The sequence below is a fragment of the Platichthys flesus genome, chromosome 5 (assembly GCF_949316205.1).
Source record: "Platichthys flesus chromosome 5, fPlaFle2.1, whole genome shotgun sequence".
Classification (NCBI taxonomy): Eukaryota; Metazoa; Chordata; class Actinopteri; order Pleuronectiformes; family Pleuronectidae; genus Platichthys; species Platichthys flesus.
In genome coordinates, this window is record NC_084949.1 from 18,670,178 (window position 1) to 18,692,358 (window position 22,181).

Consider the following 22,181-nt stretch of genomic DNA (forward strand, 5'->3'; position numbering starts at 1 on the left):
CGGTTACTGTCCACCATTTTATATCATAGCATAGCCATTACATTTTTTATTTATTTATAGAATACTACTCTAAACAGTGTGGAGCCAGTCACTTATGTATGTTAATGTCAATATTTATTGCGTTTTGATTACATTACAATGATTAAAGCACATCATTATGAGTGATAGTAGAACATTCATTGTATTTCTGTTGTGTCGTATTTCCTCTATATGGGAAAGGAGTGCTGTGAAACTCATGGAATAAATATAGTATAAACATGTGTAGAGTGGTAAAAAGTAAAAATACATTACTTCTTTTAGGAAAATTCAACCGGAATGCTTTTGTCTAATAAATGGAATATATAAAATATATAGGACCAAATACCTCTGGAAGAAATGATTGATATGTGAATTCATTTTGAACCATATCAAGGGGGGGGTGGGCGGTTCGGGTAAAATTAACAAGGAATAACCAGCTTGACATTTTTAACATCTCTGATCCTGCCCATACAGTTCCCATAAGGCACCTGAATCTACTCAACATAACTTTATTTTATCATTAAATTTGCTTCAGCGTTTCCATATCCTTTGTCATGAAATCTTTCCCACTGATGCACGGGAAGCCATTTTATTTATCTTGACAGACGTGAATGGACCAGTCAGATACTTACAGACAACAACCTCGTCAATAAGAACGACTCCGTTTAACTGCATCACGTTGAGATTCAACATCCAGAATGTATTTCTGAATAATATCTACATTATGCAATATGACGTGTATATATTTCTTTACAAATCTGCAAATCAAAGACAGCCAACACCTTTTACTGTCTACATTTTGAACCTCTTCAATGCTGTATTTTTTTTAAAGAAAATGTCTGAAAATCCTTTATTGACAGTCTGTGCTGGGAGCTTGGAGAACACTTTGGAGAAATGACTCATTCTGGAAGAAAAATGCAGGAAGCGAGTGTTTCTTTCCACTATAACAATACAAACAGATAATTGTACAGAGACAAGACTCATGTTTAACAGCAAACTGACAACTCTGTTATCAAGCGGCTGCGAGAGTTTGACTGACAGACAATATCATCAATATCCAAACAACCAAAGACAACAGGGGTTTACACCGTGTTCACTGAACACGCTTATATTTCTTGATATCTAACATTTCTGGGCCGTGCAGCAGCTTGACTTCACTTCTGAGTCCGTTTTGAAGGACGCCTCCAAAAAGTAACAAACACCAGGGATGTCTTCTGGGAAGTCGGCCGGAAGCTCCTGCCTGCTCCTGGGAACAAAGACGAATTCTGGCCGATGCTCCAGCAAACTGCGACAAACAGCACACAGGGAAAACATGATATTAAAAAAAAAAAAATGTGCCAGATTAACAAACAGCTTTGCATCAATCGCCTCTGGGAACAAGTACCACCAACAAAGATTGGGTAATGGAAATCTGATAATTTGCAACTTCACCTGTGGGTTGTAGGGCTGATGTTGATTTTTCTGGGTTGGCTGCCCGATTCAAACTTGTTGGCCAAAGTAACGTTGTTCCCAAAAAGGCAGTAGCGCGGCATCATCACCCCGACTACACCAGCCAGAACTGAGCCAGTGTGAAGGCCAATACGCATCTAGGAAAAAAAAGAGGCATTCAACACATTCTGCTCGTCTTTTATTAATCAACAGATATTTATGAGATGATCTAAACCAGTGTGGCTCTAAAGTAACCCTGCTTTGCATCTGCAGATCAATTTCTCTGCTTCAAGTAATAAAAGAGATGCTTTTAAATTATGATTCCTTATTTCTTGTATGATCAAAAAATCGCATGTAAAGTCAAAATGAATCAGCAAGAAATCGTGACCCCAACATGAAGGCATACACTCAGCCCTGCTGCTCTACATATTCTCACCAGCTCTCCAAATCTGCAGTTGAAAATAGTCCTGGACTAATACATTATTTATTGCTCTTTAAAGGTATCCTGTGGAGCTTCTGACCACTGGTACCAGAGCTTTTATGAGTGGGTTCCCATTTTGTTTGTATTGGACTAAATGATTAAATGTGCACACGTATGCAGGCAGTGTGCGACACACAATCCTGCCTTCGAAGAAAGACAAAAACTCAAGTAATTTTTATATTAAACACATTAAAGGATTGTGTCGATCTTTGGTTTCTTGATTAATCCAAGTATTGTATTATTACAACTGCCAGGGTTGGAAATTAATCAATATGAAATACTAAGTCCACACCATTAATCGAAAGCAGAACTATTACTTATTAAACAAAGGTCTAAGAATGTATTTTGACTTAAATTAACTTTCATTCAATCTCGTACATATTCATAGAAAGCTATTTTTCTTCTTTCAAATGGTTGGATGAGGAGAATCACACCCTGCAGTACTTGACTCTCACCTGTATTGGATCTCCAGTTGGCGTCCTGACTTCATCTGAGAGCTCCATCATCTTTAAGGCCATGAGTGCAATTTGGACGGCATGCAGCTCACTCTCCTTGTGTAAGCCCCCAGCGACACAATACGCATCACCAATGGTTTCCACCTGAACACAGTGGAGGATCATTCAAATTATTTTTAACCCGGCAACTGAGGCAGAATAAAGACACTGTTTGTGCTCCCCCCCTTCACCCACAGTCCAATGATTCTTATCGTGGATCTGAAGTATTAGCTTTGTTTATCAAGGGAGTTAAGACTGTATTTAAAATTAACTGTGCAATGAAGGCAATGAACCTTGAACAGAATAATGAATGTGAAGTGGATATTCATCAAAATGTCTTTGATTAAGAATCTCACTCGCTGTTCATCTTGCTGTACAAGACAGGGGGCAAGAGACAAGGAATAATAACACTTAAATTCTAATAGCACTTGATCCTGGGTCATATTAAAATGTCCAGAAACGTTTTGTCTTCCTCTTCTTCGCGTTTTTACGTGTGAATCTGGACCGCAGAGCAGTCTGGAGCAGTGTGGCCAAGACGGCTATGAGACAAGGAAAACTATTTTTAGGCTTGTGCATGTGGAGTGGAAACAGGGACCTGAAGTAACATCTGACTTCCTAGTGTTTTACGAGATATTTGTCAAACATGTTGCTCTGTCTGTTATGGCTCTGTGACACGTTGATTATATTATCCAACCTCCCTGTAGATTAACAGCCTCTGGCAGACACTAAGGTCGGTGGCTGAGTTACGGCCATTTCAACCTGTTTAAATTTCTAAAACAATACTTAAAAAATGTCAGTTCTGTGGAATCTGCAAAAAAAAAAAAAATTTGATGTAGCCTTTCCTAGTACCAAACATCCTAATTTTGTGTATTTTGTATTTTTTTAATGAATCACACTGTGGTTTAAAGGTTATATAAATGTATGTGAGGCTCAAGCTCCAGTCGTGATAATGTTTGACCCTTTTCTGTATTTTGAGGTCTTATATAGATGTCAGAGCACAAACACCGTACATACATTTGATGCCTGCCCACCACAGATCTTTCAAACCACTAACACCAGTGCTACACCTTATTTTTATGCATGTTATGGATTTAATGCAGCACAGCCCACCACGGCTCGGTTAAAAATGCTAGCCATCCTAACTCGAGAGTGGGGCAGCCAAATAATTATAAGACAAAATTGTATAAACTTAAATTGTATAGCACCTTTCTAAACAAGGTTATAAATATGCATACTTCTTTTCGTAACATAAATTCGTTTTTAAACTAAAACGCAAAACCTTCTTCAGAACTCATGGGGAGGGGGGGGGGGGTGGAAGTGTAGCTGAAGACCCAAATGCTCTTTACGAAAGCTTCAATTACATAAGAACATTGACAATTTAACATTACGGTTATGCACTCACGGCCCATTAACCTACCTTATAAACATCAAGCTCCCCACAATGGTGGTCAAACCTGGTGTACAACTCATTGAGCATGGTGATCACTTGCATCGGGGTACAGCGCGAGCAGACGGCTGTGAAGCCCACAATGTCGGAGAAGAGCATTGTAACCCTGTCGAACTTCTTGGCCTGGACCGTTTGCCCCTGCCACAGCTGCTGCGCCACCGTGCCGGGGAAAATGGAGAAGAGGAGGTCCACTGTCTTCTTCTTCTCCTCCTCCAGGGCTTGGTGAGCATGCTCCAAGGCGGCCTTCGCCTTCCCCAGACGCTTTTTCAAACCGTCCTGGGCTTTAGCCTGTTCACCAACCAGGACTACATCACGCAGCGCGTTATGGATGGGGATGTCTGACAGGTAGAGGCCGCGGCCGGTCAGCTCCTCCAGCTTATCCACACACGGGGAGCCCAGGAACAAGATGGCATTGGACTCTGACACGAAGATCATCTGACCTTTAAGATCCATGAGCTGACAGGAAAAAGCATATGATGAGAAAGGTGCAGTTACTGGCCTAACTGTCCTCACAACTCCACAAATTTTTTAGTTGAAAGAAGATTGATTACGATTACTGCAGTATATAGCCCACCCCCTGCTCCTCTACTGTTTTCTTCAAGAACAAACTTCCCACAACTGAATAAAAATAATGTTTTTTCTCTCTGTGGCATCTTTGCATTAAAATAATAAGCAACATATAAACATAAACTCCCTTGAGACGGAGACATGTAAACAGAGAAAAGTAAAGCAAACGTTCCACTTGGATGTTGTTGGTGAGGCAGCAGCTGTTTGCAGCTGTCTGTCACCCACGACACTAAACACAACCAAAAGCTTATTTATGTTCCAGGGAAAAGTCCCATCAGAGTCAACATTTACATTAGTCACAGCAGCAGTGTGGCTCTATTGCAAAGACAGCTGGTCAAGTCCAATACTTTCCTCCAGACTGAAATATCTCTGCAACTATTTGATGTATAGCCGTGATGTGTGGTGCAGACATTCATGGTCCCCAGAGGATGAATTCTAGCAACTTTTGTGACATGCAGCCTTTTTATCTGGCGCCACCGTGTGGTTAGTATTTGCGGCTCTGAGCGATACATCTCAGCAACTGTTGGATGGATTGGCATTAAATTTGGGAGACACATTCAAAGCTGTTGGTGAAGCCTTGACTTTGAGTTTTTGGGGTATAAACCAAGATGGGTAAAATGATATGCTAGACATTAGCATAAGGGTTTTATGCTATTGAATACTTATTATTTAAATCCAAATGCTAATGATTAGTGTAATTAATAACTCAACCAAGTTTGTTTGGTTGTCAGCAGGAGTAGGGTGGGGCATCAGCCATTGAATTAAACAAAATGTAGCTGCAGATCCAGTTAACGGAGCCAATACAGCATTTCTTTAAAATCAACGTTACCTTTCAAGATATGGCATGTTTTGACATTTCAGTCAATTTTCCTGGAAAAAATAAATACTTGATCATGTGTGTTTAATAACTCGCTGTCATCAATCTAATGGTTTGATTTATACTAGTACAGTCTGACCAAGCAGCAGATACTTAGTCTTCTTCAAGAGCTATAGGAAAAATTACAGCTAAAGCAGTATTTTTCAAATTCTTAAAACAGGGTTATACATCATCAACCCGAGAAATCGAGACACTACCTCCTCCACTTCCTGATTACTTCCACCAAGGAAGTTATGTTGTGACCGCTTTCCGTTTGTTTGTTGGTTTGATTGTAAGAAAGACTGCAAAGAAACTACTGGGCGGATTTCCAAGACACAGATTTGGATCAGGGGGCGGATCCAGGGTTTTGGACGATAGGCCTTTTTTGTTGTTTTTGTATTATTTATATTTTCACAAATTTCCCAGAGAATAATGCATGAAAAAAAATCTGATTTCTCTGTGCGTGCAATTTGCTGCAGCTGGATTGAATCGAAGAGGACTGTTTGTGCATGTAATTTTTACCTGTTGTAACTGGACTCACTAAAGGTTAAGATTAAATTACCACTGGATGACTCATGTGGAATCCTCTCTGACCCGATGTCATTAGTTATTACACCACTGTCATGTTGACTCGCTGATGCTTTTTTTCATGTCGTGGCGACCAATCGCTGTGCCCCCTTACATAAATAGCACAAGCAGGGCTGGGCCTTTGATGGGTAAAAAGGTTTGACATTCTCTTCTGATCTCCACTGGGGGTATAATGTTGATCTCTACCTCCGGCCATCTACACCACTAATAAGCCAGACTGAATATAAATAGCCAGATCTCTTTTTTCCTGTCTTACTTGATTTAATATTAAGACTTTGACCAGAAGACCTTTTCTGCCTCACAAGCCAGTGACGTCACTTTTCACGGATAGCTCACAGATATATCAACGTACCTTCCCTGTGTTATCTGTGTTTCCATGCTTGATCCGAATGATAAACTGCGTGTTCAGCATGGTCAGGATGCCCTGAAAGGTACATTTGATCTGTGGGGACACGATACAGAAGTGTTCTTGGAAGGTAGTGGATCGCCTCGGTCCATCCTTCCTGCTCAGTCTCTTCCTGAGGCCATGTCCTATTTGAACCAGAACCAACTCCTGGTCCAGGATCAGATGGAAGGGGAAAATGGTGGAGAACAGAGTGGTAGGAAGGGTCCCAGCTGAGGTAGCCCTCAGTGGACTGGGGCTCAGAGTTTTAGCATCCTTAACGACAACTGTGTACAGAAGACTGGGCTGCGGGCTGGCCTGCAAGATGCTGTCTTTGGCACTGGGGGGGTCCATCAACACATCCACCGTGGTGTGATACAGCAAGCGAGCAGCAGCTTTGATGACTCCAGGGAAAAAAAGCTGAGTGGTTGGGTGGGGGTTGAAGAAATAGACAGTAAGCAGACCCGGATCCTTGTCTAAGCACAGGACTGAAGGTTCGTTTACACTATCCTCTCTGTCCGGGTTGGGCGGCGTGCTGCTCTGTTTCATCAAGACGCTGAAGCTGTTGAGGAAGTCGTGGAGAGCTCCCCCCACCACCCGCAGAATGTGTCCGTCCTCCTCGTAACACATGTTGAAGAGCTCCACGCCGAGAGAGACTTTCAACACGTCCAGCGGGATTGCTGTCATGAAGACACATGAAGGGGAAGCAGGTGAAGATGGGAGGACAGCTCACAATACCCAGAAGTATAAAAAGGATAATCATGTGTTTTACCTGTTTTACTCGAGTAAATGTTGATCATCTCAAATAAATGCTCTGGCTCTTGACTGCAACGCTGATCGCCTGTGCAGCAAATCGTTGGACTGGAGAGACAATGAATTTAAATTATTGAGACACATGAACCAGTGCTCGGGGGACTGTATTTGGGAGAACATCCAAATAGAGCTGCAGCTACCTCTTATTTTCACAATCTGTAAATCTGCCAAATATCTACACTCGATTAACTCGTGAAAAATTTGATTTCCCAGCTCAGCCTCATTTGTTTGGTCTGGCCAAAACAACAAAAATATGCAGTTATCTGTTATACATAAGCAAAACAGCAGCAAACTGACACATTTAAGAAGCTGCAACCAACAAATGTTTTAAATTTAGCGTAAATATAAAGATTAAACATTTATAAATGATCAAAATAGTTGCTGATTTGCTAATCATTTTAGCTCTACATCTTATATGACAATACTGATACATGTATCGTGAAGACTCCAATGTCAGCTTGTTATTTCCACTATGTTTTTCAGACGATTGTGTAACGTTGTCTCCATAACAGTCTGTGTCTGCCTCACACCTTATTGTTGTTGTCGTCATTACTCACTGTCTGGTAGTGAGAGCGACGGGGGAAATTTGTACGAAATCTTGTGCAACAGAGGGTCAAACGAGGCTGTAACATCTCAGCATCATTACTGGTAATTACAGGAGCACGTGCTGTGGTGGTAGTGGTATAGGGGCCTGTAATTTACAGTAGCTTCATAGTAGTTATTGTGTCTGTCTGGGAGGAGGAGTGCAGCTGGCGTGGATGTTTCAGAACAACAAATCTTACCTTTCAGAGTCCCTGCTGAGTCTCATCATTCGATGGAGGGCCGCGTGCAGTCTGTGAAACTGAATGGCAAAGTGTTCAGCAAGTTTAAGGTCATTGTCTGGCCACACTTTATTAATGCAGCTTTAATTATGACAGATAGAGAAGCAGGATTATCTTTAATTCAAGGGGATGAACAGGCGGTGGTGGTGCAAGGGAACAAATTGCACAATCCAATTAATGTGATTTATTAATTTGTTCTTTTTAAGGCCAGTGAATATTCATATTTGTCTCACCTCGGGACATGCCAGCTTTCGGATGCTCTCCCCAAGTGTGTGCAGGTTAACTTTGCCTCTGCTCGGCTTGTGTCGCGGCACGTCCTCGCCAATTTCCCCATGCACGTCCTTAGAAATAGGCGATAGATCCGCGGCGTCACCTGCACGCTCCTCAAAGTCTCCCAGCTCGCTCCTCCTGGCGCCGCTGGAGAACGGACACTCTCCGGATATCTTCAGCTCCTTCAGCTTCGCGCAGAACATCTTTCCTCCCCCCCCTGCTGCAGCCTGGCACCGCCGGCACACTCCTCTCCTTCTTCTGCGGCTCTTCTCTATCTTATCTCCGGGGGACACTGTTCTGGTCGAGCAGCAGCTGCGGTCTCCGGGAGAAATTCCATCATCTGGTGCGCTCATCCAGGAGAGCTCTCCTCCGCCTCCTCCGGCTCCTCCGGCTCCTCCTGCTCCTAGTGCTCCGCCGATTCAAATGATCGGCAGCATCAGAGCCACAAGACCACATACAATATATTCATTGAAAAAAAAACTGCATGGGCAAATGATGGCCAAGAACTATCATTACCAAAAGCCAATGAGAAACTGGAGGGGGGAGAGAAGAGCGCACCAGGCCAATCCATGCGCAAGTGGGGCTGGTGTAGCTGAACAACCTATCAGCACAGAGACATTATTTCCAGGCGACTCCTCGCATGCAACTGACTTTTTATTATTTAGATCATGCGCTGGACTGGGTCCCATATACAGTCTGTGGTCCCATCATATGAAACTGGTCTCACAGAGGGGAATGAACATATTCCTGTTATATCGAGGATGTCGGGTGTATACGGGGCTGTTGTGCAAAATGAGAATGTGGTCTTTATTGTGTTATTGATGGGACAGGATACTATTATTTTCAGTTTACATTCGGCTTTGAAAGTTTATTCAAATTATTTTGTTTCTCTATTTTCCGTCTCTTTCTCTCTCATGCACACACACACACACCTACCTACATCACCTACAGCTTCACTCCTGCATTCCCCTTATAAAAAACCTGAAAATCGATTTATCTGGTCTGGAAGATTATAAATCGCAATGTCGTCTCAAACAACCCAGAACCCCACCACAGGACCATTTCCATTCAGCCCCTTTTGTTTCAGTCTTCCAAGTCAGACACATAAACACTCCTTATCAACACTTCTGCTAATTATAATCATGGCTACAGGCTACAATTAGTTTCATTTTAAATAAATGTGTGGAACGTTTTGTCCTTTCATTGTTGTTAAGTGGAATGTTATTGTCATAGGAATTGTGGAATCCTGTTTGATGTTTGACTATATTGACATGAGAAAATCTGAAAAATCTGAAAATGTTAATTGCTGAGAGCAAGTTGAGTGGTGTTGTGGGTAATGTAGGCAGCAAGTTTTGACAAGGAAGAAAAATAATGGACGAATGTGAAAAATAAGACTTCTATGGCTCTGCAATTTTAAAAGTCCAACAGTGTTACAGGAGAGATGCCACAGAAAACTTTACTGTTTTAAATGAGAAAATATTCATCCATGGTCTGTCAATTGATTGACAAACTATTTCAGCTCTACTACTCTGCTCATTAACACACATCATATTCATCATGTTTTCTATTCTTACATGTCTATGCCAAAGACCACACACAACATACATTGACCATGATTTGGTTCAGGTTGAAGTGCAACATGAATCGACTCTGATTTGTTTATTTTCAAAAGGGCTGAGGAAACGTTCGGGTGTTGATCAGACATGTTCAGGGGTAATTTGTAACATTTATGTCAAAAACAGCTTTTATTGGCCACGATGAGTCCGAGGTTCTGCTCGCTGGCCTTGTTTGGGCTGAAAAAGAGCGATTTCATTGTCTGACATAATAAATCCATTTCAGGGCTTAAATAATGAACAGCTTTGTCACTCGGGAGTTGGAGTCATTTCTTGCAGAAAAACTCTGGACCCGGTCCCGGAAGCTGCTATAAACATTAACATGTTAATAGGTTAGAGATAAAGGGGGGGATCCTATCATGTGGCGCCATGTGTGACCAAGTCCTGTCTGTCTTTAAGATGTTCTCTGTAAATAATAAAAAAGAAAACAATAAAAATTCAGATGAAGAAACTCTGCAACCTCCAGGTGCCACTAGACAGACAGGAACACTGAGCCTCACAACCTCGGCTCTCATCTTAGTTTAAAGTGAACTTCTTACTCAAAGGACTTACAGTAAATAGACATTTATTTCTGAAGCGTGTGTGTTCAGATTTGATGAGAAGCGATTACAGGTGAAGTGGGGAGATCTGCCGTCGTCAGGTAGCATCACATCTGTCACCACAGAGGTGACAGCTGTTTTTGTCGCCTCTCACCAGGACCCAGAGGAGACGGCACCAGCGGCACCGGCATGAACAAAACCTCTTTGTCTGGATTATTTACAACATGGACTTTCTTATCTGAGCCAAGGTGAGACAGTGAATTCAGTCCCAGGGGAGAAAAGTCTTGCAGTTGGAGTGTTGGCTTTGTGTTATTGTGAGTCTAATTGTTGTATTCTTTCTGAGCTGGAGAGTAAAACACAACTGGAGCTGAAGGTGAAGACGATAAACTCTGAAGCATCTGTTCTACACTGCAGGAATCACTGGGCACAGGCCAATTTCCTCTTTGTCCTCAAAGAACATTTCAGTCACTTATGGAAACTGAACAAGACAACAGATATGATCATGGATGGAATATAAGGGGATGGAGCCTAAAGACCCCACCACTCTGATATAAGACCCACAGACTGAAAGAGATAGAGATCAACTACTTGACATAATCCCATTCTGTAGCCATTTTTGTGTTTCTTCATTTAGTTTTCAAAATAATTTTTGTCTTCATCTTTTGTGTTTGTGTATGGCCATTTTTGTCTCTTTGTACTGGTTTTGCAACTTTTTCAGATATTTGTGTCTTTTGGAGCGGTGCAGCTTCCAAACAAGAAATACTTGCAGTCATTTCACACTCAGTCTCCGCAGGGCCTAGGGGGCCCCTGACCTCTCGAGACCCTGGGCCTGAGTCCAATATGTTCATATTGATAATCTGAATCCTGAGAAAGAGGAGGGGCTGGAAGTAAGGACACAACATCTTCATCATCTCAAATCGCAGAATGAAGTTCCGTCCAAATCCGTCCCTTAATTTCAAAGTGAAATAAGAGGAAAAGTTTTAAAGGCCAGTTTGAAAGATAACAGCCAGAAATGTTTCATACAACAAGATCATCTGAGTGTCTAACCTTGTTTTTATGCTATTTAAAAAAAAAAATCCCAAACTTCGTTGCAACACATACTGTATATCATCTTTAAATCATGAAGTTTATATTCATCACACACATATTTAGCTGTATCATTTAGCCAAATGGTGCCAAAAAAATAAAAGTAGCATGAATTGAATTTGTAATAAAAGCTTAAGTGAGTCATCTTTATTTATTAAGCAACCAAAGGAATCCAAGGATAATCTTTATCAACGTGCATATGATGTATGTGTATTTGTAACGTGAGTTTCCATTTATTCAGACCCATGCAGGCACACACTCCCCAAAGGACCATCCACTCTGTTGATGATACGCAGAGAGATAGATAATCTCATCGCAAATCAAACCCAGCGCGTTAAGTCCAGAGGAACTTAACAGCCATGACCTCAGACAGTTAAAATGTACACACAGTTTTATTACTTTCAAGCAGATTTCAACTTGAAGCCCTTTAATGGATGTTTAGATCAAAGGTCTGTGGGTGCACATCAGAATCTATTTCAGGTCAGGTAATTGAATCAAATCTAATTAGGAGCTTTGGAGTTTGCACATTTTAGACATGTTAGTATCAGATTAGATTTCCTAAAAGTACATATCTTCGACAGCGGTATGCATATAAAACTAAATTTAAACTCACTCGATCTGGGCTTTTGTTTTGAATCTGTACCAAGTTTCACACACTCATTAATATCTCTCATGGACATGTCTGAATTTCCCCCTCAAGCTCCATGAAAGATTCCCTGGGAAAATAACAAAAAATGCTGCAAAAGGCCCTAACTCGGAATGTTAACAAAAGAGTAAAAAAAGATTCCTTGATCTGCCTCTTTATCCACATCTGCACTAAAATTGAATGGGTTCTTTTTTGGCCCTTGTCCCATTACATGGAAAACAGTTCTGTTGTTCTTGTCTAATCTTGCTCATATAAAATTATTCAAATCAACAAAAAAATGAACAGGGTTGAAAAATAACCTCCTTACCAGAGGTAAAAGAAGTGAAAGTTAATTATTTGGACTCCTTTTTTCTTCTATAATTTCTGGTACCCCTAGCATACTGCCGTTGTCACAGGCCCAGTACTGCACAAACTGTCTCATCTCTTTTTAGCAGATTCTAACAAAACCATGGTGACTTTCTCCAGAAGAAACATTACACTAGAACATCACTGAGCAAAAACTACAATCAATTTCAACTCTGCTTTCTGACATTGCCCTTATTTTACTGTGACACAATCAATTAGAGTAGTCAATAGTTTTTTTTTACATATTCAAGCGTGAAAGGCCTAGAGTATATGACAGGTCCTTTCATTTACAGATATTTCTTTTCGGCAGAGCAAAAGCAGCTTAATACATTCTGTTGTCTTTTTTACTTCAAGTGAAGCTTCTGGTGATCGTTTCCTTTCTCCTTCGAGGTTGTTGAGTTCAAATAGTATTTCGTGGTGATGTTTGCTAGAAGCGACGATGGTTAGAAAGCATCGTCCTCTAACATGCATACTAACCACATACAGTACAGTGTCTCTAACCCTGTGTCCTCATCCCGCCCGCCCGGCTTGCATGCATGGCTGCAATGTAACAGCCTGGGGCAAATATGAAATGCACCAAGAAACAGCTTCTACTGTATTTTTCATTCTATGTATTAATCCCTTTGAATTATTCATCCCTGATCCCAGATCCCAGATATAAATATATATATTTTTTAAATAGATGGCTGTACAAAAAGATTAAATAAACAAGGATATTGATGCATGTTTTCAAGTGTTGCGTAAGATGGGAGACTTGGGCACTGATGCTGGCATAATTAGATGTAGTATGCCTCACTAAAGCTGAACACACTTGATAATGTACAGACAGCACCCCCACAGGAGTTTTTACGTTACACTCATTAGCAGGAAGCAGTATGACTGGAAAATGATTTAGATTTTTACTATCACTCTGCCCCAAATGTATGTCTAACATGTCCCACTGTCAAGTGCCAAATGATTCTGTTATATTGTATATTATTTCTCTTACAAATCTAAATCGGAGAGTAAACTATATATGACAAATGAAGAGCAATAGATGACCAAAAAGGAATTGTCTCAATGATATGCCCTTATATACTGAATGATGCAGAGTTCAGTTACTTAGTGACCTATATCTCAGTTAATGTGAAAACATAGTGTAGTTTTATGATGATCTAAATATGTGCTATAGCCTTTTATTCTGTGTGACAGACCCTTCATTACAGAATCTTAATCACTACAGAGTATGTGTTAACTGTACATAGTGGTCCAGTTATTTGTACCGTCACCACAAATCAGTTTTAGCTGTCAACTATGATGTTCTGTCCATCTTTTTGTAGCATCAAAAACTAATAACTTACTGAGTGACATAGCCCCTGAAGAAACATCGGTGTGATATGAACTACCTAAAATTGCACGTACTACCAGCCACCAGAGGGCGATCAAAAGGCTTTGGCTTCACTTTGGGGGCGCAGTCATGTCATTTGTCTTTATGTACAGTTTATAGTTGAGATGATGAGAGCAGCTGTAGTCATTTTATCATTTATGAGTCTATTTCTACAACAACTAAATATTCAAATGTATCTGAATTTTGGAGGAAATTATTTTTTATTTTCTACAAAGCACACCATATATTGATACTATTCCTACTTTTCGTCTGTGATTTAAGTCATTATAACAAAATGTCCTGTTTTCATCATGAGGACTTGAAATGTGATGAAAATGCCCCTTTGTGCTGATCGTCAACAATAAGGGAGAAATAAAACATTCTGTTATTATTTCCAAAATAACCAGCTACCCTGAATGCAGCACCAGTGGGTGGAGTCATTGTGGTCCAATAGGATGCAGCGGTGACGGACACGTCAGAGGTTTTGCTCCATCAGACATGTCCGCCTCCGGATCCTGAAGTGACAGAACTCAGCTCCACGATGGTGAGTTTAGAAGATTCATGGAGACACCGATGAGGGAGCGGGTTAAGATGAACACGGTTCAGTGTTAGAGTCTGTTTCCACTGATCCCAGTCTGCTCACCGCGTCTCCTCAGCTCCCATTAAACACTGAATAGAATAATGTAGCTGGTTCTGTGTCCGGCTGCTAACTTCTCCTCTATGATTCATCGGGTTCTATTCAACACTAAATATAATAATGCAGGGGGTTGTCTTTAGCTGGGTCTGTGTCAGGCTGCTAACTTCTCCTCTGTGGTTCCTCTGGTTCTAATGATAATATAGCTGGTTCTGTGTCAGGCTGCTAACTTCTCCTCTGTGGTTCCTCTGGTTCTAATGATAATATAGCTGGTTCTGTGTCAGGCTGCTAACTTCTCCTCTGTGCTTCCTCTGGTTCTAATGATAATATAGCTGGTTCTGTGTCAGGCTGCTAACTTCTCCTCTGGTTCCTCAGCTTGTTCCCTCCCTTACTGGAACCATCCTCCGGCTCAGGGGGCAGCTGGAGCTCAGATGTCACCTGGACACCACAGATGGTACCGACTTGTATTTGTTTATTTCAGGGTTCACTCCCCTCCTGTACCTTATCTGATCATATATGCATGTGAGGAAGTTCACCAGTGGTGAATATTGTATTCAAATCCCTTAGAAAAGTAAAAGTAAAGTTACTGTGAGAGGAATTATTGCAGGGAGCTGGAATGACGATTTTCACCAGGCGGATGATGTCTCAGGCTGCTGAGCTGGTTTGCCATCAACTTATCTGAGCTGTCTTTACATAGACTATTGAAATTATTAAAATCTTTTTATATATCATAATAAACCTGTCCTGAAGTTTTAAAGGTTCAGTGTGTAGAATTCAGTGACATCTAGTGGTGAAGTTGCATGTTGCAGCTGACTACCCCTCACCTCACCCTCCCCTTCCAAACATGATAGAGAACCAGTGGTCGCCTTCAGTTGTCATACAAACTCAAAAGGTGTTTAGTTTGTCCAGTTTGGGCTACTGTAAAAAAAAACAGGAAAAGAAAACAACTATTCGTACAATTTAGATGAAACACACCAGTGAAAATATAAGTAGGATAATTTCTATTTAATTTTTGCTAGTAGATCCCTTTCACCTAAATGTTACACACAGAACCTTTAACTGGGGAATATGTCAACTTGGAAAGACAACGATATTCAAGAGCATTTGACGTGAGGGGCGTTGTTGGTGTTGATCTTCTGTAAACAAACAACAAACACGTGATTTTTCCTGGCGTCATGTAATGCACCCTGCATGCTCTACACCAGGCACCATCCCTCGACGGAATATTTCGGACATTTTTCCTTTTGTTGCAAACATTTCTGACCTAGATAATCTCCTGCTGATTCCTTCATATGTTTAAGGCAAATGTCTGAAATCAGCTCAAGATTCACCCTGAATTAAGTGAGTCGGTCTCTAATAAACCATGAAAAAACCAACGCAATGTTTATGTATAGTAACTTCATCCTGTTTTGAAATGTTCAAGTGATTAACACTGTCTCTCTCTCTGTCCCTGTGTCAGTGTCTCGGATGCACGAGGCCGTCTCAGAAACATTCGAGACCCTTCGCTCTCAGGTGATATCTGAATCCTGCGCCCTCGCCGTCTGCGACAGCCCCGTTGTTATCTGGCCAAACAAAGACATACATGTCACACCTGAGGACATAACGCCAGACATGCTGTTTGAAGACGTACATCAGTGGATACAGTGAGTCAGTAACAGCTTTTGTTGATCTTGTGGACGAGTCTGTAGTTTTGTCTCTTTCTTCATCAGCAGCACAGTCATTTCTATTTTTACTCGCTGTAGGTCAGATGAGCAGGAGAGCTTTGGCAGGAAATCTGGAAAAAAGAAAAGCCGGAGAAGTTCAGCGGCGGTAAGTTTTTCTAACAGCGAGCAGGGTGTGGGAGTGCCAAGACAGAAATAGTAATAATGTCCCAATAGCAATATTGCTGGAACACTGCAGAATATTTGTCAAGTTTTTATCGCATGGACCAAAAGATATCAGCCAACTAATTTTCCACACCGTAGCTGCAGGATCATTTTAGATATTTGAAAATGCCTCATCATCCTAAAGTGTTTTATATTCCCCCATATTTGTATCTGTATCATGTAGAGTGTCATAAACCTTCAACTGATGATGGAGGTGACAAACCCAGGTCCCCTCTCAGCTCCCGTCCTCACCAGAACATCCCAGAAGTCCCACTTCCTCTCGGCGACTCTTCCCATGGACTGTGCTGTCTGTACAAGTTGCGACGACACGGTCAGAGAGTATGTTATTTATTTATTTTTTAATCTGGATTCATTCTACTGATCAAACTTTGCTAAGTATTCTAGTCCAAACATAGTACCGCTCGTTTCTCACTGTTGACAATATTTGCCGTGATGTTGCAGTGCCTGCGAGAGCCTTGTGGAAGCGCTCACTCACCAGCTATGTGAGATGGAGAAAGTGACCCTGCGGCACATGAAAGGGACGACGCTGCTGGTGCCCGAGCCGCTGCACTTTCTTCTTCCAAAGCCTAGAGGCCTAGTGACCGTGGTTTACCCAGCAGGAGTGGCTGACGGCCAACTGGAGACGCAGCGTAAGGTGAGAGCCTCAGACTGAGCTTCCTTAAAATCTATAATGCACTGGCAAGCCACTCGTACATCTCCTGATATTAGAGTTCAACTCTGGTGGAGTCTATGTTGTTCCAAAATCATCCAGACGAGAACTGAGATACAGAAAGACCTACATTTGTATTTATCCGGCAGCCGTTGGATTAACTCCAGCTCCAGCTCCAGCTTGTACTCGTAAATGAATTCTGCATGACATTTCTGTCTGTAGGAGCTGCATCAACAGTTTGAGCTCCCGGATGACCGGCCTTATTTTAGAAGAGCCAATGCGTACCGCTTTCCCAGCGAGCCTTACAGAGATGGTTACCTGCGCACCCCTCACCTGGTCCTCACACACCCTACCGTGGATGATGGGAAGGTACCTCTCATTACCATATCACACTCTCTCCTGCAGAAATGTGCATTTAATATAAACCATAATAATGTTTTTTTTTCTTTTTTTGAAGCTGTACTTGGTCCAGGGGATCTACAGCTATCACCACTACATGCAGGACCGCATGGATGACAATGGCTGGGGCTGCGCTTATCGCTCCCTGCAGACCATCTGCTCCTGGTTCCAGCAGCAAGGCTTCGTAGAGAGGCCCGTGCCCACTCACAAGGAGATTCAACAGGTATATCTGAGAACTTGACCACAACACAATGGAAAATATAACTGTTTTACCTTTGTTTGTTTTCAATTTGTATATCTGCTGCACTCTGTTTCACAGGCTTTAGCGGACGTTGGAGACAAGCAGTCGTCCTTTGTGGGATCACGTCAGTGGATCGGATCCATAGAGGTTCAGTTGGTTCTGAACCAGCTGCTCGGGGTCACCTCCAAGATCATGTTTGTGAGGTGTGGTTACATATCAGCACCTATTGTATGATAACATTGAAATGGATGCTTTGTGTTCCTGACAGCTAATCTGTGTACTTTTCAGTCAGGGGTCTGACTTGGGATCTAAAGGCAGAGAACTAGCCAACCACTTCCTTACAGAGGGAACTCCTATCATGATTGGTGAGCTGAACGACAGATTAATATTATCATAAGCATTTTGTTTTTTAATTCTGCTACTCAACAACACATAGTTATAACGTATTGTTAACATATCTTTTGTAAGATTATAATATCATCATACCTACAATTTACAGCAACAATGTAATTAACATAATGTGATAGATTGGATCACCTTGGAAATTGCAAATATAGGACTGGACCCTTCTGTGGGACCAAAATTGATTGACAGGTTATTTATTCCAGAGTCTAGACAGCATCTAAATCTGTCTAATCACCACAAGGCACATTTAGCATCGCATCTGTCAACACAGGGTGAATTATCCTCATAGCCTCCACGGTCGTATGAGAAACAGTGATGCTTATTTGATCAATGTAATTCTTTGGGTAATGTCTATTGTGTTTATTAATAGATTTTAATTAACTGCTCATAAAAACAACACATTCCCCTTAAATGCAAAAGCTATATTCCTGACTTAGTGAAAGAGGGGTTCTGCATTTTCAATAGCCGATATTGTGTTGTAACAATATTTTTTAGTTGTGTCTTACAAAGTCAGTAGATCTTTAGTTCCCAGTCAGATGTAGAGGTTTGTAAACAGTTGGTGCTGTGTTGCAGGTGGGGGAGTTTTAGCTCACACTATTCTGGGTGTGACCTGGAGCGAGACCACCGGGCAGATCCGCTATCTCATCTTAGATCCACATTACACAGGAGCAGAAGACCTGCAGGTTATCACAGACAAGGTAACTGTTCACAGTGGCTGTATTTTGCTGGGTGTGAAAAAAAACAAACTTTTCATGAACAGTGTTGACCTTGTTGTGTATTGTATCTCCCACAGGGCTGGTGTGGATGGAAAGGACCAGACTTTTGGGATCAGACCGCATATTATAATCTGTGTCTGCCTCAGAGGCCAAAGATCATCTGAGCTCTCAGCCTCACTCATGGACATTGTTTCATAATGGAAAAGAATATGGAATACTCATAGAGTCACACTATATCCTGTTTGTTGTATAGGAACAAGTCCAACTTTGCCAATTTGAATAAATTCTCATTATCATCATAATGAGCACTCTAAGTACTCGCTATTATTTAATATAAGGAAGACTGGTGAAATATGGTCCCTTAACAGGCTCATTTTATTTTCAAGATAGATATGCTGCCTCAAGGTTTTCAAAACCTCAAGATGTTGTTGCTTTGTGTTACAGTAAACAATCTTGTGTCCGATTGAAGACCAGCTCATGAAATGATTAAACTGTACAATACATTTGCTTTCCTTTTGATAGGGGATTGACATATATGTTTGTAATGTAGTGCAGATCCAATAAAGAATCTCTATCTAGTGAATTTAATTGTGTTTTAATTAGGGGACTGTTGGGCCGAGGAGTTATATGCCCTCACATTGCCATTCTAGTTAGATTAGTCATCGCAATAGAAAATAAATCCCAAATTATTTTTGACTGATTAAACGTATTCAAATAAAAAAAATTTAAATAGCTTCTGCTTCTCAAAGTTTGAAGTTCTTTTCTTTTTTTTGTATTTTATGAGTTTCTGAAATTTAATAAACAATACAATATGTTGCTATAGTCCTGTAACAGACAATTATGGATTTTTTTTTGTTATTCATTTATAAACAAGTAGCATCTATGAGATGAGATAAAATGAAGTGAAATCTATCATCATTCTTATCGTTAGGCTCCTGTGATTTATATATTTGTGGGTGAACGAATAACAGTTTATTGACAGTATTTCAAATATTGCTGTGGACGTCTTAGAAACGTGAAGTTTCCATCATGACAAATACTTTGCTCTTGGAGAATCTGCGACTTTAACCTTTGGAGCCTGATGCTCTGACGTTATTGGAAAACAATCACTGGCTGTAATTGAGTTTCACAAACAGTCAGTTGTCAGAGTCTGATTTATGCTTTTCTCCTCTTTCCGTCAGACATAAAGAAATGTGCACTTTATGATTTAAAAAATATATATCTTTGAATGTTACACTGTCACTCTTTGTGGTTTCTTATGCATGGGTTGATTGTGTGGGACTGTCGCAGTAATACCCCTATTCAATCCCCATCTCTTCCCATCCTGCATTGGCATGTAAATTCGATGACAGTGACCAGACACAGGTTTATACGATAGATTCCTCCAAGGACCATTGTCCCAGGACATCAGCATTTCATCAGTGTGTGTCACTTCTAGGTCTAACTACGTTATAAGGAGGAAACCATGACAAATTGTGATTTCAGGGGACGCGCCTCCAGATAATCCCCTCCCTTGTTAATGGAGATGCACTGGAGGGAGCAGTTACTTTGGATTAATAGATCCCCATGGAAAAACTAAATGACCTCTTCTCTGTTCCTCCACAGCTTCTGTTCCTATGTATGTTTAAATAGTTTGGGTTTAGTTTTACTTTTGACTGTCAGGGCAAATCACGGCAATGTGGGGTTATATTTTGGTGTCTCTATGAAATCTCTATTTAAAAGCCAGATTGTGCTAACATGTTGACGCAGACACTTGGTATTTAATCAATATATAAAAATAACATTTAAATATAAAATCAATTTGCAGAATAAAACACAAACCACTTTAGAAATTGCATGTGAGATTAAATTTAATTAATATAGTTCATGATGAAAATAACAATTCAAAAACTGGTTTGGAGTTTTACCGACTCCCAATAATATAATCTGTTGGATGAAGAGTATAACACTTATCCAACTCATCAAGTAGGACTTTGAGTCTCATGAACTCTTATTTTGAAGGGGATCTGTCTCTTTTACTGTGTCTGGAGCTCCTTGTTCAATTTTCATTTCTCGTGTTGGATAAAGGAACAAACCGTCTCTGGACACGTAGGTAAGTGTTGTATACTTGTAATGTATTCTGTGTTTTTAAATCGTTACTTATAACAATAATAATAATAATATATTTGATTTAAACAGCACTTTTCATATATAAAATGCAGCTTAAAGAGCTTTACAATAAAATCAACGACATAAAATAAGATAGATCAATAAGAACACGTTAGGAATAAAAAAAAAAACTAAAAACTGGCAAAAAGGTATACAAAAAAGTCAAAATATATAAATAAAGACAATGGTTAAAATATATATAAATAAATTCCAAAAATGTACACAATATATATATATATATATATATATAAAATATGTTATAATAACTTTGGAGTGTAAATTTGTTTTATTCTTGACCATTTATCCATTTGTCCGGTTAACGCTGCTGGCTGCCGCATAGCAACTGTTGGTAGGAAGTGACGTCTTGTTGTTACTAGACGCCATGTCTCGCTGGCAGCTCGAGAGACCACGAGCTCGAACCTGTGGCAGCGGCAGCTCGTGGCGGCACTTCCGGTGGCAACAGAAACATTAGATACAGCTGTCACTGTTTGTGAATGTTTATTAGCGAGTTACTGTTCTGAGCACCAAGAATAATTGATCTGTATTTCTCCACTTGTATTGTAAAACATGCTCGTTTATGTGGCTGCATTTTAATACGGACGAATTCCCAAATACATATTTTCTATGCTAAATATTGACATTTATTAGTTTTCATCTATTTTCATCCCCAAAAAGTGTCTCAGGGGTTAGGGGTTATGGCTCTTTACCCAGGTTCTCTTGCATATATATGCTGTTACATCAAATATACAGGTTCAGTGTTCAGGATTTAGGTGAAAGGGATTTATTGTCAGAAATTTAATATAAAAATAATCCTAGTGATGTTATCACTGTGTGTTTCATCTAAATTGTAAGGCTTGTTGTTTTCTTTACCCTAGAATTTGCCCTTTATAGTTAAATTATTTATATTTATATCAGGAGGGGGTCCTCTCTACGGAGGCCGCCATGTTTTGTTCTACAGTAATCCAGCCTGGACAAACTAAACCTTTTGAGTTTTTATGACAACTGAAGGCCACCGTGGGTTCTCTTAAGTGTTTGGAAGGGGAGGGTCAGGTAAAGGGTGTCTAGGTGCAACATACAACTTCACCACTAGATGTCACTAAATTCAACACATTGAACCTTTGAGGAAAGGATACAAATGTGCATTTCTCCTTAGGTTTATCACAGTTTACTCAGGCACAGTAGCAAGACACACTGTACGTGATACTGAGAATAGTCTTCGAGCTTTTACCAATCCATAGACACCAACACCATGCATATAGATCTGGTAGATGTGGAGCTTTTGTTGATTCATTTTGAGTGTGTATCTTATTGAATAAATCACTAACAGGTGAAGTTGCTCTCAG

The 22,181-nt window shown here is 40.5% G+C and overlaps 2 protein-coding genes across 2 annotated transcripts; one reads left to right on the forward strand and one right to left on the reverse strand.

Moving 5' to 3' along the window:
* Positions 1–389: 389 nt before the first annotated feature.
* gucy1a1 (guanylate cyclase 1 soluble subunit alpha 1) lies at positions 390–8,368 on the reverse strand. Its single transcript, XM_062388603.1, has 8 exons — positions 8,129–8,368; positions 7,857–7,915; positions 7,034–7,122; positions 6,232–6,941; positions 3,839–4,324; positions 2,383–2,526; positions 1,450–1,604; positions 390–1,303 (listed from the first exon to the last, which is right to left on the reverse strand). Exons 1-8 carry the CDS (start codon positions 8,366–8,368, stop codon positions 1,141–1,143), a joined length of 2,046 nt encoding a protein of 681 aa, XP_062244587.1. The 3' UTR covers positions 390–1,140.
* Positions 8,369–14,227: 5,859 nt separating this feature from the next.
* ufsp2 (ufm1-specific peptidase 2) lies at positions 14,228–19,424 on the forward strand. The gene is made up of 12 exons (XM_062388601.1): positions 14,228–14,304; positions 14,770–14,848; positions 15,854–16,037; positions 16,137–16,203; positions 16,444–16,598; positions 16,722–16,914; positions 17,152–17,298; positions 17,387–17,551; positions 17,648–17,772; positions 17,858–17,934; positions 18,548–18,672; positions 18,768–19,424. The coding sequence occupies exons 1-12, from the start codon at positions 14,302–14,304 to the stop codon at positions 18,852–18,854; spliced, it is 1,407 nt and encodes a 468-aa protein (XP_062244585.1). The 5' UTR covers positions 14,228–14,301; the 3' UTR covers positions 18,855–19,424.
* The last annotated feature ends 2,757 nt before the right edge of the window (positions 19,425–22,181 follow it).